Source organism: Trypanosoma brucei (genome assembly GCF_000002445.2).
Source record: "Trypanosoma brucei brucei TREU927 chromosome 11 chr11_scaffold01 genomic scaffold, whole genome shotgun sequence".
In the NCBI taxonomy this organism is placed as follows: Eukaryota; Euglenozoa; class Kinetoplastea; order Trypanosomatida; family Trypanosomatidae; genus Trypanosoma; species Trypanosoma brucei.
Window position 1 is genome coordinate 1,089,859 of NT_165288.1, and position 21,012 is coordinate 1,110,870.

General features: G+C 49.2%; 7 protein-coding genes across 7 annotated transcripts, besides 5 other annotated features; all 7 read left to right on the forward strand.

Annotated features, from left to right (window-relative positions):
• Positions 1–170: 170 nt before the first annotated feature.
• Positions 171–959, forward strand: Tb11.02.1260 (hypothetical protein, conserved; the record flags this gene model as incomplete). The annotated part of the gene is made up of 1 exon (XM_823365.1): positions 171–959. The coding sequence occupies one exon, from the start codon at positions 171–173 to the stop codon at positions 957–959; it is 789 nt and encodes a 262-aa protein (XP_828458.1).
• A 948-nt stretch (positions 960–1,907) lies between these two features.
• Positions 1,908–1,955: a microsatellite.
• A 324-nt stretch (positions 1,956–2,279) lies between these two features.
• Positions 2,280–6,743, forward strand: Tb11.02.1280 (subtilisin-like serine peptidase; the record flags this gene model as incomplete). Its single annotated transcript, XM_823366.1, has 1 exon — positions 2,280–6,743. One exon carries the CDS (start codon positions 2,280–2,282, stop codon positions 6,741–6,743), a length of 4,464 nt encoding a protein of 1,487 aa, XP_828459.1.
• An 82-nt stretch (positions 6,744–6,825) lies between these two features.
• Positions 6,826–6,859: a sequence feature (AT_rich).
• Positions 6,860–7,085: 226 nt separating this feature from the next.
• On the forward strand, positions 7,086–7,964 carry Tb11.02.1290 (hypothetical protein, conserved; the record flags this gene model as incomplete). Its single annotated transcript, XM_823367.1, has 1 exon — positions 7,086–7,964. One exon carries the CDS (start codon positions 7,086–7,088, stop codon positions 7,962–7,964), a length of 879 nt encoding a protein of 292 aa, XP_828460.1.
• A 712-nt stretch (positions 7,965–8,676) lies between these two features.
• Positions 8,677–8,924: a repeat region.
• Positions 8,925–9,183: a repeat region.
• Positions 9,184–9,863: 680 nt separating this feature from the next.
• Tb11.02.1310 (hypothetical protein, conserved) lies at positions 9,864–10,592 on the forward strand (the record flags this gene model as incomplete). The annotated part of the gene is made up of 1 exon (XM_823368.1): positions 9,864–10,592. The coding sequence occupies one exon, from the start codon at positions 9,864–9,866 to the stop codon at positions 10,590–10,592; it is 729 nt and encodes a 242-aa protein (XP_828461.1).
• A 586-nt stretch (positions 10,593–11,178) lies between these two features.
• On the forward strand, positions 11,179–12,243 carry Tb11.02.1320 (hypothetical protein, conserved; the record flags this gene model as incomplete). Its single annotated transcript, XM_823369.1, has 1 exon — positions 11,179–12,243. The coding sequence occupies one exon, from the start codon at positions 11,179–11,181 to the stop codon at positions 12,241–12,243; it is 1,065 nt and encodes a 354-aa protein (XP_828462.1).
• A 937-nt stretch (positions 12,244–13,180) lies between these two features.
• Positions 13,181–14,569, forward strand: Tb11.02.1330 (hypothetical protein, conserved; the record flags this gene model as incomplete). Its single annotated transcript, XM_823370.1, has 1 exon — positions 13,181–14,569. One exon carries the CDS (start codon positions 13,181–13,183, stop codon positions 14,567–14,569), a length of 1,389 nt encoding a protein of 462 aa, XP_828463.1.
• Positions 13,411–13,444: a microsatellite.
• A 914-nt stretch (positions 14,570–15,483) lies between the features above and the next one.
• On the forward strand, positions 15,484–20,160 carry Tb11.02.1340 (AMP deaminase, putative; the record flags this gene model as incomplete). The annotated part of the gene is made up of 1 exon (XM_823371.1): positions 15,484–20,160. The coding sequence occupies one exon, from the start codon at positions 15,484–15,486 to the stop codon at positions 20,158–20,160; it is 4,677 nt and encodes a 1,558-aa protein (XP_828464.1).
• Positions 20,161–21,012: the final 852 nt, after the last annotated feature.

Here is a 21,012-nt window from a genome sequence, read left to right on the forward strand (position 1 = left end):
TTTATTCTGCTTTGCGTTTTGGTGGGAAAAAGAAGAGCACGCCACAAGGGAGAAACAGTGAAAAGCAGAAGGGGGAATACTCATAAGCAATCAGATACAAAGGGAAAGGGAAAAAGAAAGCATAAAGAATAGGAGCACAGTGAGGGAAAGAGCGGGGCGAATCATTCATCATGATTCCTGCCCTTAATGGTGTTGTTACAAAAACTGTTCTTCTCGTGCGACCGCGCTACGCACAACAGTTGGAGCTCCGCGCCCTTACAAAATACAAATTACACGAGGCCGGTTTTATCATCGTTCGTGAAGAGTACCGTCGGGTGAATGAAGAGCTTGCTGATAAAATTGCCGTTCAGCTCGACCGCGCTGCCTTTCTTAGTGGCACGGCGGCTCCCGAAGAGGTGGAGGCAGTTAACGAGGGTGATAGTGCCACAAATGGCTCGCGGATGTTCACACGCTCGCACGTTACAGTTGGCGCACAAGAACTTGTGGGGAATGCGTACTTATACGTCCTGGCCCATCGGGATTGCCACGCAGAGCTGCTTCGGTTCCTTGACCGCCTTTTTGCTGATGAGGATTACACAATGCTGTTGATGAGTATTAACGAAGAGGGAAAGGAGGCAGGTTCAGCAGCGGGGTCAGCGGCCACTCAACAGCAGGGTGATTCGCGCGGCCCGTCTATTCAATGCCCGCTATTCTGCAATGTCACAAGTGTCGCAGCAAAACAAGTTGTTCAACTGCTATTTCCACGTATGCTTGTCCACGATGTGCCGAACCGTACGGTAACGCGTGAGTATGTGCAGGCGGAGTTGAAGAACGCGTTGATGCCTGCGCTCGTTGAGCTGTCGAGAGCAAAACCAGAAAACCCCATCCGGTGGTTAGCTGAGCGATTGTTGAATACAAACGTGCGGGCTCCTCCACTAATATCCGCAGCTAACGGCGATACTGAGGTTACAGAACAGTAGAGGGCGGTTGCAAGTGCTTTCATGAATGAAAGGAATGCGTTACTTTTTGTTGTAAAATGTCCTCACACATTTGAGAGTGGGCAGACGATACGAAGATAGAGGTGGCGAGTGAAAGCAGTGCGACATTATGGTGGTGGCGAATTTTTGGTTGTGTATTATTGTGTTGCTTATGTATGTGGCGGCTGAAGGTACGAATGGTGAACCTTCGTAACACAATTCTTATGTTCTCTTGTTTCTGTCCCATGTGCTTTTTTGTTTTGTGATTTGTTCTCCATCATGTATAGTTGCACTAGATGACACATGTGAGGAAGTACAAGTGGAACTGGGATAAAAAAAATCTTTAAGGATTAGTTCTACGTAGGGTTGGCGAAATCCCTGCGAGTTGATGTTGTTTTTTTCCCTCATCATTGTTGCTTTCGTCTTGAGCGTATTTCAGTTGGGTTTTGACTTCTTTTCCTCCCCCTTTTGTGTTTATTTTTGTTTCTGCCCCAAGTAAGCTAACTTAAGGATGTGTTGGTGAAGGTCAGCCTCTGTTACTCGTTAAAGTGCGTGGGTGCGGTGCACTCATCTCAGATGACGAACACGTAGCGATGGTAAATAGCTGAAGTGAGCGAACGCATGATAAAATGTCTATTTTTTGAGGTAAAAGCAAAAAAAAAAACAACAACAACTGTGGGGTTACAAGTGAGGGAAAGTTTTGGATGGTGTATTTGTCGTTCATCCTTCCCCATTTATATTTTTTGGCACCCTACAAATTCTCATGTGATGTGCTGTCACTGCTACCCCCTCTCTTTTTCGTATGGGGTCGGAAGGAGGGTGGAACTGGAGAGTGAGTTGATTTCGCGTGTCGGAAGCGATTGCAAGACAGGCATGATTGTTATCGGCAACGCTGATGCGGAAATGAATGAGAATAACTATGATGTGGTGTGCATGTGTCGGCATATGAGCATATATTCATATATATATATATATATATATATATATATATATATATATGAATGTTCCTCAGCGGGCCGCGCTTGCGCTGCTACAATTACTGTTGTGGTGTTTGTAGCCTTACCATGCGTGTAAGGTATACGGACGGTTAATTTTGGGTAAAAATAATGAAGCCGTGCATTTTGTTTGCAACTGGTTTTCGGTCGCTCTCGTCCATTAGCCGGTACTTCGCCTCTGGGAGGTGACCGAGGGCATCATTCGGTACTTTTAGTTACCATCAGGAGTGATCTGTCAGGAAGGCTGAGAAGAAAATTTCCCCCACTTTTCCCCGCCTAACTTTATCTACTCTCTACCATTTAATAATCGATGAAATGAAATCACAGCATGACATGCATACAGGAAAACATTACAGGGCTGCTTTTCTTGTGTTGTTGCCTGTCACTTTCGCTATGGGTACTTTCGACTTGCAAAGCCCATGCTGATGGGGAAACCGCAGAGCCAAACACCAGCTGTTCGTATATGTTGATGCTCGATTGTCTTTTACATCCTGAGGCTACTGAGGTGGCGACCCGACGTCTGCAGAAAACAAATAGGTGGAAATGGTGGCGTAGTGGCCTTCCAAGTGGATCGGAAGTGCATGTGCATCCCCCTCCAGCGCCTTTTGGGACGTGGAATGACTTTCTGTTGATGGATGTTCGCTCTCCCCTTTGTGGTAAGTTGTCAGGGAATGTTATGGAGAGTGAAATAAGTGGGACCTCATTCGCTCTTCCTACCGTAGGGCGAGTTATTGTATTACGTGTCGTGGAAGATAGGTGGGTTCCAAAAGAATTTACGCGCACCCATTCGATTGAGTCACGAGGCGACAAACTTTCCCGATGGCGGTACCCCCGTCAGTATTTGAGGCTACGAACGGCACTGAGGTGGAGCGGGTTGGGTGTTCGAGTGGCTGTACTCGACAATGGTGTTGATGCGGCGCTTTTACCACAACGGGATGTAGAGGGGATACCGAATTCTGCGGGGGAAAAAAGTGACTGGTCAGTTGCACTATGCAGGAGTTTTGTGCCCGATGTGCCATGCGAGAACCGCCGTGATTCACATGGCACCTTCAGCGTGTCCGTTACAGCTGGCAACATTTCCTTGACTAGTAACCTTCGCAGTAGCGAAGGGTTCGGCAATCAAACCACGTCCTTTACCGATGGGAGCACCGCAGAAGAAATGCCTGCAGTGAGTAAACATTACGTGGGCGTGGCCCCTGGTTCTACTGTTGGTATGTTTCGTGTGTTCGACGATGCTCGGGGCTCAAAGACATCGTGGCTGGTGTCTGCTTTGAACGATGTGTTGCAGTGGCGAGCCGATGTTGTGAGTTTGGCGTTTGGTGGCACTGATAATATGGACACCATTTTCACCGAGAAAATCCGTGTGTTGGCGATGTCAGGCGTCGTTGTCGTTGCGGCAGCTGGAAATGATGGTCCAACAATGGGAACAATTCACAACCCCGCTGACCAGGCGGAGGTATTGGCGGTTGGCTCCCTTGGAACGGTTAATTGCCACATCGTTGCGAACGCTATGACTGCGCACCCCGGCCACGATGATAGAGAGGGAAACTGCACAGACAGTCGTGACCAGCGGTGGGTCTCGCAGTTTTCCGGCAGGGGTCCGTCTACGGTGGAATTCCCATTCGGCGCTGGTCGGGTACGGCCGGATATTTTGGCGCTTGGAGAACATGTGGTTGGTGTAGGGCGTGTGATGGAGAAGTTTGGTATGAGTGGTGAGGAGAGGGTGCTGGGGCTGCAGGTATCTCACGGCACAAGTGTTGCAACGGCACTTGTAGCTGGGGTTGCTGCGTTGTGCATAGAAGCACTACGGACTCTGGGTGACGGGACACGCGTTAACGTCGCACTTGTGAAGGGACTTCTAATTGAGACGGCTGTGGAGCTGGTTCCTAACACTGAGAGCCTTAACTCTGTTGAAAGGGTTCTGATGCAGGAAAGGAAGAAGTACTCTTCACAGGGTGCTGGGAGCTGGTCAACCGAAGGAGATGCGTTCTTGAATGGGAAGCGACGGAGAACGCTCGATGGGGTCGATATGGTCCACACTCTATTTCACTACCGGAACGTACTTCAGTTCAGTCGTTTGAGCCAAGGCGGTGGGGAGGTGTGTCCCACATGCGCGCTCTCTCGAATCGAACAGAGGGCCCACGAATACGATCGACTACTGGAGGTTTTTGCGTTCCCCAAGGCTGTTGATGCAACGGGCGACCATCACCTTCCACATGGTGGCAAAGGACCAGCCGCAGCAACATTAGGCCCCTGCCTGCTCAACTGGCCTTACTGCGAGCAGCCTTTGTTTCCCTCTGCAGCACCTATCGCGTTTAATTTAACCCTTCATAATGCTCGCTGTGAGTCCTCGCGGCTAAATCTCATTTCGCCAAACGTAACAATTTCAGGAGCCGAAGGTTTTTGCAGTATGAATCGCGTCTGTGAGCCAGGTTATCTTGGTGCCGAAATCGCACAGCAATTAGTGCTTGTGCGAGCTGATGCTTCCCTTGTTATGTCTGCCCACAGTGGATGGCTATCACTATTTGCCCTTTCACCTGCGAATGCCTCCACGACGCAAATACCACCACCTACGTCAGCGGCTGAATCCAACTCTCCAGATTCTTTTGCTTTGGATAGGTACGATCTTATTACAGTGATTGGATCTGTAAGACTTGCCTACCTGTGCACGGCAAGCGGTGAACATCAGAAGGCGAATGCGGATGTCGATGAATCAGGGGGAGTTCGTTCGGTTACTGTGCCCTTTAAATTACCGGTTGTGCGGCGCCCCTCCCGACTTGAGCGTGTGGGTTTTGATATGAGTCATCAGTGGTTTTATCCTCCAGGTCAAGTACCTGATGATGATATCCGTCAAGAGAGACATGTACTTCACTACCGCCGCGGCAACGGGCGCCTTCGCGGCCATGCTGTGCGAAGTCGCTCGGGAGAAAAGCGGTGTGGTGCCTACGAATGTGAGAGTGATCATCTCTATACAAATATGGCACTGTTCTTCTTGTATCTTCGGCGGGTTCTTGGTTTATTTGTTGAGCAGCCACTGCTCACTTACCTACCATTCGGTGTTAGCAAGATTAACGGTGTTGGAGGGGTTAATGCGAAGAGGGATGTAAAGAATGTTTCTGTAGCGGCGTTGAAGCGGTATTATGGGAACATAGGCACTCTCATACTGTTCGATCTGGAGTTACCGCTTTTGCGGATGGAGCGTACTCTTATTTCGGACGCAGTTCGTTACGAAAAACTACACTTACTAGTTGTGAGCGAATGGTTCAGCAGGAGCATAGCACGGGGAACCTCGTCTCATAGTTCAACCCCCGGTGGATCCTTATTTCCCTCCCTTAAAGGCAACCAGAACGTGAATTCCTCCTTTTGCGATGCTGATGAACCGAAGGTTAAGAGTAATGGGTGTCTACCAAAGGAACCTATGGTTTTGGACGGATCGTCACATGTGCCGTCGTTGAATGCCCTTCTCCGTGATGTTTCTCATGGAAAACTTCAACTGGACACAGAACACGTGGTTAGTGGCGAACTAGTTTTGGCAACCTGTCCACACCACTCGTACAAAATGCCTTCCAGTTTTTGGTCCATATCATCGTGGATTTCTTGGCTTTGGTTTGGAGGAGCGCAGCGCGCAGATGGTTGTGTGGACCGGCACTTGGGCGAGATTCAATCAGCAGGAGTGGTTCTCTGGCCCCCTACTGGTGAAAGGAACAAACAAGGAGACGAGTCCCACAGCGAACTAGGCGGAGAACGTTCTAGTGCAGACTACAAACCTACAGCAGTTTGCAGTATTGCAAAAAATTGGGCCAGAGGTCTTTACTTTCTTAGCAAGTTGAAGGACAGCGGGGGCAACTTAAACTGCGACGACGCGACCAACGGTTGTGGTGATGGTACTAAACAACGGGAAGTGGACGTTATGCACCCCGTGGGGCAATCTGCGTTTGTCCCCATTTTTGGTTTCGTCGGTTCAGGTGGTGACTGCTTGGGTGAAGATGGTTTGTTTGACAACGAGGGGTGCATGAAGGGAGCACCTGCCGCTGAATCCTTAAGGCACGCTGGTGGGCGTGTGGTCCTTTTTACTGATTCCAATAGTTTCAGTGATTTGCCACACAGCGCAGCCACACTGCATCGGCTGAACCTGTTAATCTATGACACGTCGAGGCTACTCTCTCGGTCGAGTACAGAAACTTCCTTTGCAATTGATATTTCTCATAAAATTGAGGCTATAGTGCGTGAAGAGAGTTTTCAACCCTCCCTCTCACTGGGCCTCATTGGCGACTTTGTGAGTTTCCTCCACAATGGAGGGACAAAGAACTTTATGCAGGGCGTTGACTGTCGCCGTTCGGACGGTACGAGTCTGGGACATCATTGGAATGATATCTCGACCTCCGAAAAGGCAGAAAATGGCGGACGGGACGGTCTCCATGCTGCAAATGAGGAGGATAAGGCGAGTTTGCTTGCCCTTCGTTTATTTCAGGGTGCGCCGCAGCGGGTTGCGATAGCTGAGAGGGTTCGTGCCGTTTTAGTTGACTGGGAAGCGGCCATTGCCTCTGAAGCTGATTATGCTGAGACAGATGCGGTGATTACAGATGGAGATTGTAATGGTTCATTTTTCGTTCAAACCGCGGATTCGAGGAAACTGTGGTCTAATTGTACGTACGGCGGTGAGGGAGTTAATATGATACTTTGGACGCACATACTGGGTCTAACATTTACGACGTTAGTACTGTATGCGACCAATTGCCTCCGATGCCTGTTGGAGAACATGAAGGTTGTGGCAGTGGAACCATCTGAGTAGCGCATTGTATGGCGAGCGGACGCATAATGAGAGGATGGGAGGCGAACCGTGCTCTAAATTCTGCATACCTTGTTTCAGGCACATATATATATATATATTATTTTTAAAAAATTAATGACGTGTCATTGCATGCATGCACCGTTTCATACTGATGAACTTATGTACACCCATAACTGTTGGTTGCCTCTCCACTTTTCTTAGGTACTATTTGACTGAATCAAGGTAATTCTGTGGCCTCTCTCTTTTTGTGTTGCGAAGGCATTCGGCTATTGTTCAGCTCGCAACTGACTTCTTGTTGAGGACCACAGTAGCGCACATTCACTGAAGTTGTACGGCATCACGATGAAAGCCAGGCGGGCTGCTCGCGGCTCACTAAAGGAGCCTAAGCAAATTCCTTACACAAAATCCTCACCATTTGTAGCTTCTGCTCAGGCACGAGGTGCCGGTAACTTACTATGGAAGAAACCAATGGCTTTCCTGTCACGTATGGTTTCGGTGGTGATGGAAAAGGTTCGATCGTCACCGAGTAAGCATCTCAAATACGGCGATATTTTGCGCGACATTCCCTTCCATGTGCACAACCGCATTATCAGTTACTTCTCGACGCATCCAACCCTTTGCGTAGAGGTGTTTGGTGTTTCCCACGGGCAGTGTATCCGCTTCACCCATGGGCCGTGGGCTAGACAAACAGCAATTGTTATTGGTGTGCGGGGCGGGAAGCTTTGGGTGCTGGACAAAGATGGCCCTGTGATGGCCCGACCCTTGTTTACAATAGAGCAACATGACTGGGAAAAGCTTTTGCCGGATGAGGAGCTGCTGAAGCGACTCAAAGAGGGACTAGAAGTGGCGCGACGAGGTGCAGAGCTGGACTATGATCCCGAGCAGCGGGAGTTTCTGCAGAAGGCGCCTGATTTATTTGTAGAAGTGGTTGATGACGACATGGATTATGCAAACGCTGGCTCCTCGGCAGCATTGAGCAGCCGAGGTAGCTGCGCCAAAACCATTCGAAGTGAGCGGTATACCAGCAACGTAAACCCGGTTAGAGGCATGGACGATGGTATTTTTGAACTTCCTGAGCGGTCCCGAAAACGCGTGATTCTCGTTCCTCAGATTGCTCAAGTAACGGGAGACGCGGGATGGGCTGGTGAGGGTCTCGTCGTGGTGAATGGGGGTGGTGTGAGGTCTTTTACATCTTCCTTATCCGCCTCGGTGCTTTTGTAATCAAGGGTACAATATGAAAGGGTCTGGGGCCTGGCTGGAACAAACTACAACCAAGCGTGTTGCATGAGTGTGCCTTAATCGTGTGTGATTCAATATGGCAATCAACGAAGGGTAGGGTAGAAGAGGAATTGAAGTAATCATGCGCATTAATGTATTTTTAGTGCGCATTATGCGTGCTTTTGTAGCCGCTATTCGATTCTCTCCGCTGTATGACAAACTTTTTACTCCTGGGCGTTCCCTATTTGTTGCAACCACCTTTGGTGTCTCTTATCATCAAGGATATTAACGCCCGCTGCCACCTCACCTCTGTCCTTTCTTCATGTTTACTTGTTTCGATAAGGTCACGTATACATGAGTTATTCTTGAGGGACTAGGGCACAATGAAGTAAGTTTTTACCTTCTTGGGGTCGCCGTTTTCCACCTCATATGAAGGAGCGTGTAGAAGTTCCGTGGAATGTATCCTGGGTACCCGCCACCGCTGTTAGGTCGGCACACGGAAATATATATATATATATATGAATTGGGTCGCTTCATCACTTGTTGTGGGTTTGTCCCTTATCTTGTGGTTAAAGTTTATTTCCCGCTAATCATTAGACGTGACTTACGCGATTTGGTGGAAGGTTGTGCCGTGTTCCTTTACACTATTTGGTGTAGTGCAGTATGCCGTATGCCAGGGGCAAGCTGCTTAGCGTTGGCTTCTTACGAAAGGAGTCCCTGGCGATGCCGGCCACCTCAACGTGGTGCCAGGGTCCAGTACCCCGTATCATCGGGGGAAGCCAAGAGCCAGCAGCGTTCCTTTCATGGGGAACAATGCTTTGCACCGGCTACGGCATCATACAGCACAGGGATCAGCAGCGTCTTGCTGGGACACCGTTTTTCATTTGTCGGTCCCTGGGCACGTGCCAGCGTGCCATCAGCAGTATCATCCGCACTAAGATGCTGCTGTCCGGTGATGTGGACCTCCGAAAAAAAAAAGGATTGCCAATTGACATCTTTGGGAGAGTCCGGGGCGGGAGGCTTCTCGCCCCATCTGCTGTATTCCGTTCATATGCGGAAATACAACAAAAATTATAGAGGGTGTGTTAGGATGAATGAAAAAGGGAGACTCTGCCACAGTCGCCAGACCGATAGCATCTCAGGGCTCTACGGTGATGGCTGATGGCCGCGCCAGTGGGGGGAAACTCCCACGAAGGCACGAAGAAAATTCTAAAAAAAAAAATACGAAAGGAGTATTATTTTCCTCTCCCTGAGTAACGCTTCCTGTTGGGCCAACAACTCCCTTATGTAAACCCCCATGCGCGTTTTGGTTGGGTTTATCAGCTATTATGAAGCGGTGTGGCGTGTGTGTGTTGGTTTGGCCCTTCAAGTGACGCATTTGGTGTAGGGAACCGATGCGGTGGCTCGTTTTTTCCTAAATGAATTGAGGAGGGACAAACTGACTGGAATGAAAGGGGGGATGAATTATTGCGGGAATGCAGCCTGTCTCGTTAAATGTAAGGTGTAATGCCGCTTGTAAGGCTGAATTTTAAATTTGGGTGTCTCGGGTCATTTTTCGTAAATTTAAACTTAGTGTCTACCGTGGGAATACATGTTTAATGATTTTATTTGACTCCCACCATTATCGTATGTGGAGTGGAGGGGGGGGGGTGAATGTGCCGTGTTCTTTTCCGTGACGTTGATTCATTCTTTGCCAGTCGATCTAAACACAATTTATTATTACCTTGCATACGTTGCTTGGCGGTATGTAGGTGATGAGGACAGAAGGGCTCGTGGCTGTTGGATTATTCTTTCTTCCCCCCTCTGGACATGCTTCATGTTATATTTCCGGTGGCAATTTCGACAAGATTTAACGTTTCACGTTGTCTTCCCTTGTGTCGCATCTAGTTTTCAGCGTGTTTGATGCCCTGTAATGAACAGACCTCTCATAAACCGAAGCCCAACCAGCTCGTGGATGGTGGACAGATGAAGGTGTTAAGTGCAGGGGAGCAGGTACTTGTGCTGAGACATCTCTCAAGGACTTATCGCTTAGGTGTTGCACTTGTTCGAGTGCTAGCGGCACTGCAGTTGCTGCTGGCTTTTTTGTATATATGTTTAATAATTGTAGGCTACCCGCTGGTAGTGGTTGATTTAAATGATAATATGTCAAATACCTCGGCATCCCCAACGAAACCAGGCGCTCTTTCCCGTGGGGGTACCGCAGCCATTACCATATCGGCCGTTCTTTTGGCCGTTGCGGGCCTCTCTGATATACGGTCGTGCCGTGGAGTACTTTACGTGCATCCTTCACTACCTGATATTGGTAGCCATACAAACAATTTTCCTCGCACCACGCAAACCAGGCATGTGGAAGGGAATACCGATTCCTTTTCTGATATCTCTCCACGATATCAGTTTGTGATTGCTCTTTTGTCGCTATTACCGACTACCTATTGGCTCTTTACAATGGTTTCATACCGCTGGCACTTGGCACAGAAGGGTGCATTGTTGTTTGGATTTGTAGAGAACTGGCGAGAACTGTTGATAGTTATATGGCAACCTGTGGGGCATACAATATTTGGAATGTTGCTTGCCTCAATGGTTTCAGCCAAGGAAGACCTGATCGGCTTGGCGCATATGAAGTACGAGTAACAGGAGTGTTCATGTTATAAAGCGGTATCCGCAGCGCGAATCATGCGCACCAGCGGGGGAGGGGAGGGGACGAACCAAATAAGTGGCGGTTTGGCGATGGGGCCGGTGGGCCCATTTACTCGTAGGGAGTGGAAGGGGTAAATCACGCACATGCTTCTCTCGACCTTTACACAGCTATTTGAAGACAAAAAAAAACTCGCCCTCTCAGGTACACGAGCAAAGATGTGTGTACACATGTACTAGTGCCTTCTTTTTTTTTTAAATTCAGAACACACTATTTGGTTGTTACTGACTGCTTTTCCCCACATAAATGGTAGAGTTTGCCATTGTCCATGTTGTTCATTGCAACTGCGCCTATTAAGGAACCGCCTGTTTGCGGTATGCCCATCCATAAAAGTGAGTCGTTTCGTATTCCTCATGCATGGGGTGCCTCTTTGCATTTTTGTGCATCAGTATTTTCAGTTAATTCCTCGACTTTCTAACCATTGTAAAATTGGGTAAGCATATATGAATATAAACATTTATTTCCCCCTATTCTCTTGGAGGTGAAGACTTGGACTGACTTCGTTGGACATAATTTGACAGCATGGGGCACTCGAAGGAAACTGGCAGAAGGGTAAAGAAGGCCAAATGGAAGAAACAGGAGGGATCGCGAGTCGTAGAAAAGCAGACGAACCATACTGTAAAGAACGGCCAAGAAAAGAGCAAGAAGTCGTCACAAGGGAATGTTGATGACCGGTACGTTGTAGTGATCACAAATGTGGAAAATGACTTCGCAAAGGTACACCGGGAGGCCTTTCCCCGCTTCTGCTGCCTGGACAAGAAATTCGAACGTGGATGTTCTTCTCCCTCCTGTGAAATGGAAAGGAGAACGGGTACCACATCAGATGCATCGCAGGGGCGTGCTCAGTGTCACTACACCGTGTCGGCTCGCACCGAGACTCGGTCAGTGGAGATAGCGATATACGGTAAAGCTGATGGTAATGTTTCAACCGTGTTTACTCCTGTTCCCGGGAAGCATGCAGCGACTCTTAATGGAGGTAAGAAAAGTGATGACAGTGCTCCCGTCGCGAAAGCCAAGGGCAAGGAAAGGCATAAACGGGAGGTCGAAGATGACACAATAGTGGAATGTGTCTACGGCCTAACCGGTAGCGGCACGCGCTTCGACACTCTTGAAGATATGGTCACGAGCCTTTCTCGGAAGCCGTACTTTACGCACCCTCCGAAATTCTTATTAAATATAGCGGGTAATGAAGATGGTGCAATTCTGAAGTCACCAAAGGGCATGAAGCGGTCACGTGAAAGCGGGGAAGGGGAACACTCGCAGTCTACACCTTCAGTTGGAGGAGAATTGCGCCAGTCGACGGTGCGTCAGTCGGAAATGGTGACAGCTTCCGCCGCCACTTCTTCACGTATCGGTGCGAAGGAACTTCGACAGCAGTTGAAGGACATTCCTGGCTTCGTGACGTGCTGGGCGCTGTACCAGCAACATTTCCGTTTGGTGTTTGTGTCGAAGGCGGCACTATTTAAGGCCAAGCACCTTCTGGATCAGTTTGAAGTGGATGGCAGCGTCCGCGTATCAATAACACTGCCGGATAGTGCAGCGAAAGAGTTTGTCAACCAACTTTCTGCGGAAGAGAACACCATATAGCTGGATTAGTGTAAGTTAACTTCTTATGTGAGAGAGCGCAACCATCTGAATGAAACGCGATAGGAAAATATGTTCTGTGATCGCGTTGTGCAAGGGGATGGAGAGCATTAACGGGCCTGTTCATATTCTGGTCGGATGTTGAGGCAATCTAAACTGGCCAACGGTTTCACGGTCTGCTGCTGGGTGAAACGAAGCACAAACGACAGAACCAACGCAAGATAGGAACCGTTCCTCCCCCTGCTGCAGTATAGGGCGAGTGAAGATGAACAGGGAATGTGGTTTGTCTGTTGTTTACTCCGGTGCTGCGTCTTTGGTTGTGCTATACAAGCACAGGTGTGTGTGTGTGTGGAAGGGAACTGCTGGGTGAGTGTTGTGGAAGCCATTGTGCGGATGTTTGCGTCACCATTTGGTTTCCCCATTAATCGTTAACTAAGCGCAAACTGAATAATGACTTTGTCCACCCTTTACCTTTGTGAACAAGTATTTCCCTCTTTTTCCCCCTTCCTGCACTGCATTTGGTGGAATAGGGTGAGGAAAGGGATCACATTGGATGGAGGACGCGCAGGTAAGGGGTCTCTAACTTTTCCGTAAAGAAAAAACTTTCCAGCAACAACGTTTGTGATATACCCATTGGTCTAATATCTCTTTTTTCATTCTTTTGTCTTTCTCACTTTAACTTTTTTTTGTTGTAAATGTTTCGTCGTTTATAGTCGTGGTGCAGAGATTCAGGGAAAGAGTGATTGAGCTGGTTTCCCTATTTTTTTGTCGTGATATTACCCTTACAGGGTGTACCATTTGATTATTGCGATCGGCAGTGGGGGAGTCAACTCCAGCGGCGGTCAGACAAGAAAGAACCAACCCGTGGAGAGACAAAGGGAATAGGAGTGAAGAGAGAGCGAAACACCGAAAGCTTTTGGTACCGCCGAAGTCAAACGGAATGGCCCGTCGGCAACGTGTCCCCCGCATAAAGGAACACCGCAAGAAACGGAATAAGAATCCAAAATTGTCGCCCTACCAGCGTGAGCTACGGCGAACGAAGCTCGCCAATCAACCACCCATCATGAAAGCCAATGGGCGGGATTGTTCGATTAGCCAGCGGTCCCTTAGTCAATATCTTGCGGAAAGACATGAACGAGAACAACAGCGCAAACAACGGCGACGCGAAAAGGTGGCGGAGGCGGCGGCAGCGGCAGCATCGGCGAGTGAAGGACCCGGTGGTGTCGGCACCCCCATTGGCAGTGACTCCACTTCCCTTTCCTCTCCTCCTTTAGTGAACAATGGAAACCTCAGTGATGGCTTGGGAGAACGCAACAAAAAATCAAAGGTGCTAAAGTTAGCCGCAAAACGAGTTCTCACGGCGGAAAAAGCAGACTCCGGGGTGACTGTTGACACTAAGGCGGCACCCGTACCTCTCAACGAACAGATTGCTGCGACGCTGGCGCGCCCGGTGCTTGCATTTCGCACTCGCGATGGGAGTGGGGCGGAGAGCATCACAGATGATAGCAAGGAGTCCATCATTGCCAGGAAGAAAGAGAAGAAACATCGCAAGAAGGTGGAGGCTAGGCGGGAGCGACTGCAGGCAAAGTTGCAGGAGATGGAGAAGCAGCTAGCCGATGAGGTGCTCTCCACAAAAGGAGGTAAGAAACGAAGGAGAGCTGACCCCGTCGATGCGAAAGACATTGCATACGAAAGGATGCTGAGGAAGATGCAAAAGGAGAAAGCAGCGACTGAGGCGGCGGAGAAACGTGCGGCAGGCAAGAAAGGCAAGAAGACGGTTGATAGCAACAACTTAGATGGAGTGAAGGAGAGCCGCAAACGAATCAGTTTTGATGATGGTATCTCTGGTACCGAAACAGGTGATGGGCCGCATAGGCCTATGCGCTACCCGAAGGATAAAGGTGAGGATCAACCTCGTGATTTCTGTGAGTTGGTGGATGTTGTTCGTTATGGGGAACGTGTAGAAGCGCCACCGGTCTTCGACACGGTGCCAAGCCGCAATGCTTCCATTACGCGGCTTGCAAGCCGACTGGACCAATCTTCACAGCGCAGTGCGAAGGGGGCAGCGAAAGGTCCACAGTCAGAGCGACTGCGATTGCTTTCTTCTGTTGGCGGCATGGGTGAGCAAAGGCGGTTGGAGCGTTTAGGATTTGTTCCCGCTGACGGGAGCACCAAAGTAACGCGTGGATCGGGGCAAGCGTTGTCCAAGGAGGAGGAGATGGAAAGATTGCGATTGAGCGTAGTGGAAGCTTACAGGCGAAATAAGCGTGTTGCTTTGGAGGCGCGAAACGGGACGGATATGCGTCACCAATTTCCACTTTTCTCCTGAGAATGCCGCTTTTTCCCATGCTGTTCTCGTGTTGATGTTAACGTCTGTTATAACTTTAATTGTACGTTGAAAGGATTTGCGACGGTAGCAATCTTCTGCATAGGCACTACGGCAGTTTCAAAACGTTTAATGGATATAAGTATTAAGTCAATTCCACGTGAGAGGACGTATGTTTGCCTGGAAAAAAGAATCAAGAGAATGGCATGAAAACGGAGGGTATGTGTAAGTGAGGCCTGTGATGTGGGACCATGGGGGCGAGTGAGGGGATACATGACGGGGTTGAGAAGCGCGGTGACTCAGTCAAACGAGTAGGAATAACTCGACTCTTTCTTTCTTCATCTCTTGTTTACGCAAGTGTTGTTATTATATGCGCGAGTTGGGAAGTGATGTCTGCCTTTTTGTGGCGGCAATTGAGTATTACGCATTTCTTTCCGTATTCACTACACTTCTCACTTGCCTGCTGAGTGGTTAATCCCGCCCCGACGTGTTGTTGCCGTGTCCTACGCTATTGTTAACCTCATCAGTGGTTGAACGTACGAACACGCACTTTTTGACAGAACGTAAAGTGTCAGATGACAGTAATAATAATAATAATAATGATCTTTCTTCCCTCATTTACCAACTGTATATCTACGAGCAGCTCTCTCATGTTTTCTTCAAACCGAATTTATTTTCTAAAATACGCGCGGCAAGGGAAGGAATTGTAAGTTAAGGGAGGACGGAGGCACCCGTAACACATATAACTGAAGTTGTGAAGGTGGTTGGTGGGAGGAAGTTTCTCGAACTTTTTTTTTTAAAAAGTAAAGAACAAGGGGGTGCCATTTGATTTCGGGTGCAAAGCACCAATATTTTTTCTCGGGCTTTGGTTACGGCATTAACACACAACTGAGCTATTGAAACCTTTGAAGTTCGTGATGGGGCAGCGCTGGCACGACATTCTTATCGCGGGTGATGAAGGTGACCGTTCCTTTAGTGATGCCGCCCCTTTCGTGGTTGAGGCGCTGGAGATAATATTTCACACCCGGCTGTTACATTCCGGCGTCGGTGTGGAGTGCGACAGCGCGGAGCTCTCAACCATCAAAGATGATCACTTGGCGTTTAGGGTTGCACGTAAGGATGTTGAGGCGCTGCGTGGAATGATGGCAACACTTTTGGAGTCCGCCCACGATTCACTCTTGACTCTGCAGGCTGCAGACATTTTACCCGACGATTCTGCGGAGAATGCAGTCAATCCTGGTCGTTCCTTATTATCTTGTGACAGAGGTCTCGTTTCTCCCCGCATCTTGAAGTTAAATCCGTTTCTACGGTCACACCCGACCTTTGACTATAAGGTTTTTCGTGCCAAATTTGAGCGACTCTGTCAAATAGTTGCTGACGCTCGACTCTTCTCAGCTTGTGAACCGCGGGTTAAGATCCTGCAGAGTCGATATCGGTTGTATCGCGCCTTTAATATGAGGCGAGAAGAACATTTCCATCCCACGCTTGGCCCTGGGAATCTCAGGCGTGCCCCCAAGACTGACGTGCGGCGGGTAGGGACATGCATGTCGGCATCATCAGTGGTGGATTTTGTGCAGAAAACAGTGTCCAATGAGCCAAACCTCGTGCTATCTACCTCAAGCGTGCTTTCCACTGCAACCGACAAGGGCAGAGCCCGCAATCCAATAGGCAGGGGTTTTACCTCGGAGGTGCAACTGGCGGTACCTCAGCAAACATTTAGCATGCCAACCAAGGATAGTGGCACTCATGACTCTACAGGCGAGCGGACTGTTACGTTGAAGGCACTTGCTGACGCCTTCTTTGGACCTTCTCTTCCGCCGCAGGATCGGGTCTTCACAATGGAGGGATTGGGACTTCGTTTGAGCAGTTCCAAAACAACGTCGCACACGGTTGACATTCTTGAGGCACGTAATGAGCACCATACTGCTGCAAATGCGGTTCCGATCCTGCGACAATTCCTTGACGTTTATAGTGGCAATGGGGGTGCACTGCTCGGTCGTCTTGTGACGCCGATGATTTCTCGGATATCTCGGAATAAGAAGGATGTGTTGGAGGTTGAATTCACAGTCACTGGCCACCGTCCAGGTGAGGTGCAACACATCGCATCTTGGTGTGTTCGCACTGGTTTTTTCGCCTCAGGGGGGAATTGGCCCTCCCTTCGTATCACCATGCGCCCGTCCGCCGGCGACGGTGGCGAGTGCACGGCAAAAAGCATGGAGGATGTATTGAAACATATATTTGAACCGATTTGGCTCGCACTCCTTTGCCCTGAAAAATATCCGGATGTTGCACAACTCTTTCGGCGTCTTGTTTCTGTTTCTGTACTCGTCAGTGGCGAAGCAGGTGTGCAGGAGATGCCCACCGAGGGTGACCCGGCCATGTACTCCGTGGAGAAGGGTGACATGCCACCTAGTTCGTTTTTCATCTATCACGTTTGGCGCAATGTGCAGCTTTTGAATTGCTTCATCGCGACGCATGTCGTTTCTTCCCTGTCGGCGAAAGAGCCCCCTACGTCCACCACAGAGGATGTGAAGGTGGAATTCGGCAACAGTACTGCGCACCCCTCCCACGTACAACGGCCCCTGTTCCAGCGCTACGAACCCCTTAAGCGCCAACCACTTCGCTTTCGCCTCTACACATCCGGCACGCGTAAGAAAACGTTCGTCGAAACTGTCATTGGTTTACTTGTCACGGACCAGGTGGTTGGCCCTCTGGAGGTCCTTGCATGGAGTTCACTTACGTATTTCTACTATCTAACACAACGTAGCATTGTTGTGACACCTTACCACACCTACGACAGCACTCCGTACTCGATGCTAAAGCGTGCTATTCCTTTTGCAGTTGAAACAGGACTACGGGTGTCGGTTTCTACAATTGACCCTCTTTACTTCCACACAAACGAAGAGGCACTGAACGAAGAACTTAACGGTATCATGAAGATCCATCAGGTGAGTACGCCTGAGGTTATGGAGATTTGTCTCAACTCGGCGGGGTACATCAACTTTGATATTGAGAAGAGGTGTAAGTTTATTGGTGGGCCGTGGCGACGCGTGAGTGCGCAGAACAACAACTTTACGGTGACACAGGTGAATTCCCTACGACTGCGCTTTCGTGAGTTGTCTCTCACTCATGAAATGGATCTCTTGTTTCGCAAGGGACTTACTAAGTGGGGCGGACACAGCGAAAGCAAGAGACTTTCTGAGGATTTTTTGGTGCATGGTGGTTGGTCGTTACTGGCAACGGGGTCCTCTGCCTCTACCTCAGCGGAGAGACGCCGGGAGAACCTTTGGCGTTTCTTCGATATTCCACCGCTTCCGGAGAAAGTATCCGGGGCAATGACAATGCCCGGCAGCGGAAGGCGGCTATTTGTGGACAAATTGATCAAATTCCCACGCATTGTCGTATTGGGACCGCGAGGTAGAAAAAGAAGTGAAGCACGGTGTGTGGTGGAGGCGCTTCAGCGGCGTGAGTACTATAAAGCTTTTACTGTCCATTACGAACTAGCGGCCCCGTTGGCTTCACTGGCAGGTACTGCGGGGGTGGAGGCTTTACTCGCGTCTCAAAGGTCCAGCAGGTCAAGTGGTCGCGGCTTCACTTCTACGGAAAAGTGGCGGGAGCATCACGATAAGGGGGAGCAAACTCAGCAACCGTCCACGCGAGCGTCCGGTAACATTTCGTCATCGATTCGTTCATTTTCCTCCCCTGTGGTACGAGAGCAAGGGGTGACAGTCCCCACGACCTTTTGCTTTCGTGATGGGGTGAGGGACGTTGTGGTTCCTGCAAACGCGAATGCGACAACAAAAGAGTACTTTCGGCCTCTTCCGTCCTGGGCTAAGTTTCAGGCTGACGCAAGACAGTTAAGGGCCCTATCGAGTGATTCATCAATGCTCCGCTACGCAAACCGGCGTCTGGACATGTTGGAATGCAAGTTTAACCTCCATGTAGCGCTTACAAACGACGACCAGGAAACCCAAGAGGGCCACTTAACAGATATGCTGCGTGAGAAGAGTGACATATACAAGTGTGTTAAGGTGGATGTCCACTGCCATATGGCATCAGGGATGACGGCTAAGGAACTTCTTAAATTTATCAAAGAGAAGGTTCGCATGAATCGTAACGATGTGGTGGATATCGATAGGAGTACCGGTTTCCCCATCACATTGGGTGAATTGTTCGCCAAGATACATGCGGAAAAGCTGAGTGGCACCACATTCGATGTGGAGGACCTGACTATTGCCTCGTTGAACGTTAAGGCTGGGAAGGCAACGTTCAACCGCTTCGACGTGTTCAACGGGCGGTACAGCCCACTGGGACAATCCGCATTACGTTCACTGCTTCTCAAAACAGATAACTTCATTGGTGGACGCTACTTCGCCGAACTTATTCGTACTGTGTTTGACCGTCAGGCCGCCGACGGCTACAGCTTCTCCGAATACCGTCTTTCTATTTACGGCAGGTGCCATGATGAATGGGACCGCTTATCTCGGTGGTTCCTCACCCATGATATGCTGCATCCAACAAATCGTTGGATCGTGCAGGTACCACGGCTTTACGGCATATACCGTCAGAACAAGATATTATCATCCTTCGAAGACCTTTTGACCAACATATTTCTTCCCTTATGGCAGGCCTCCATAGACCCCGAAAAACATCCATTCCTTAACTACTTTCTTGCACACGTTAGCGGTTTCGACTTGGTGGACAATGAAAGTGAGCGAGAGACTGACTCGCTGATTAATACCTCCCCTTCACAGTGGACCTCCGTGGAGAATCCTCCATTTATGTACTGGTTGTATTACATGTGGGCTAACATCACTTCGCTGAACCGCTACCGTGCAGCACGAGGGCTAACCACATTTTCGTTGCGCCCACACGCGGGTGAGAGTGGCGACCCTGGGCACATGGCCGAGGCATTTCTTGTTGCGGATGGTGTTAATCACGGTATCAACCTTAAGGATACTCCGGTGCTGCAATATTTGTATTACCTCGGACAAATACCGCTTGGAATCACCCCCCTTTCCAATAACGCCCTATTTTGCAGGTATAACGAGAATCCCTTTGCACTGTTCTTTCGGCGTGGCCTCAATGTTGCGCTCTCCACCGATGGGGCGCTCATTTTTCATCACACGGAGGAACCGTTGATCGAGGAATACAGCACTGCTGCAAACTACTGGAACTTGTCGCAGGTGGATTTGTGCGAGATTGCCAAAAACAGTGTTCTGATGTCCGGCTTTCCTTCGTACCGAAAGAAAAAGTGGCTTGGGGAGTTGTACGCCCTGCGCAGTGCAGTCGGCAACGATATGCGTTTGACACGTGTGCCGCAATCTCGCTGCACATTCCGGTATGAGGTATACCTGGAAGAACTGAGCTACCTTGAGGCAGTGGCATCAAAGGAGGTGTCCCCGAGCCAAATCATGACTTGGCAGTTAGAGGGGTTGTATACGATGACTACCTTGGGTCTTACGCGCGATGAAGTGATGAAGCAACGACTAAAAAACCAAGGTGTCGGTGAATATGCATCGCCGGTGGAGTCTAGGACGAAAGCAACCACTGTTCTTACGGGGCCAATAATAGTAGCACCCTCTCGGTTGTAGTGTGCTTCTTTTGTTGTCCCCGTCGTTGTCGCTTCTGGTTATGTTTTTTGAGGGTCTTTATTTTTGTTTCATCCTTTTTTTGTTTTCATGCCATTCTCTTGGCGTAGCTGTTGCTTAACTAAGTGCGGCGATGTGCTTACTGGGAAGGTGATGTGGAAGAGGAAGAAGGATGTGCTGCGGAAGACAAGTGGGTTAAACGAACGCATGATATTCTTCTTCCTCTTCCCTCTTGTCAAGTGCATCCGTCGGGGAGGAGAATACGGGAAGGGAGATCTGGTGAGCGAACACAACCAAAATATGCATGCGCATATATATATACACACAAAACAAAAACAAATAACCACGCCCTTACTCATGGGAGCAATTTATTACAACCCTTTTTGACTTTCCTGCTCGCGGAGTGCGGACGACAGGGAGAAGACTTGGATCGCCGTTTTTCCTTTTTTTTTTTTGTGTGTACAGGTGCGTCGCACAAGCTGATGTTCGAATCTAACTGCGCAGTGGTATGACAGGCGGAAAGCTGGGTGATTCATTTCCCCTCAGCGCTCCGTCCATTTTTCTTTTCCTTTTGTTTGCGGTCATGCGTGCATATATATGTACACGCGTGCGATGGTGCTCAGTCGTCTCCTCTTTTCATCGAATGAGCATTTCTTCGTCTCAAGGGTGAAATGGGCGCAGACAGATGGTTATCCCACTGCTTCGTTTTAATTTATTGTAAAAAGGGAATTTTTATTAATCGTTATTGCCCTTATTTGGACTTTCGATTTTCCTTTCCCGAAGTACGTTTGTGAAAATGGCTTTTTTTTTTGGTAATTAACTGCTTACAAGTGCGTGTTTTGCATAAAGAATTGA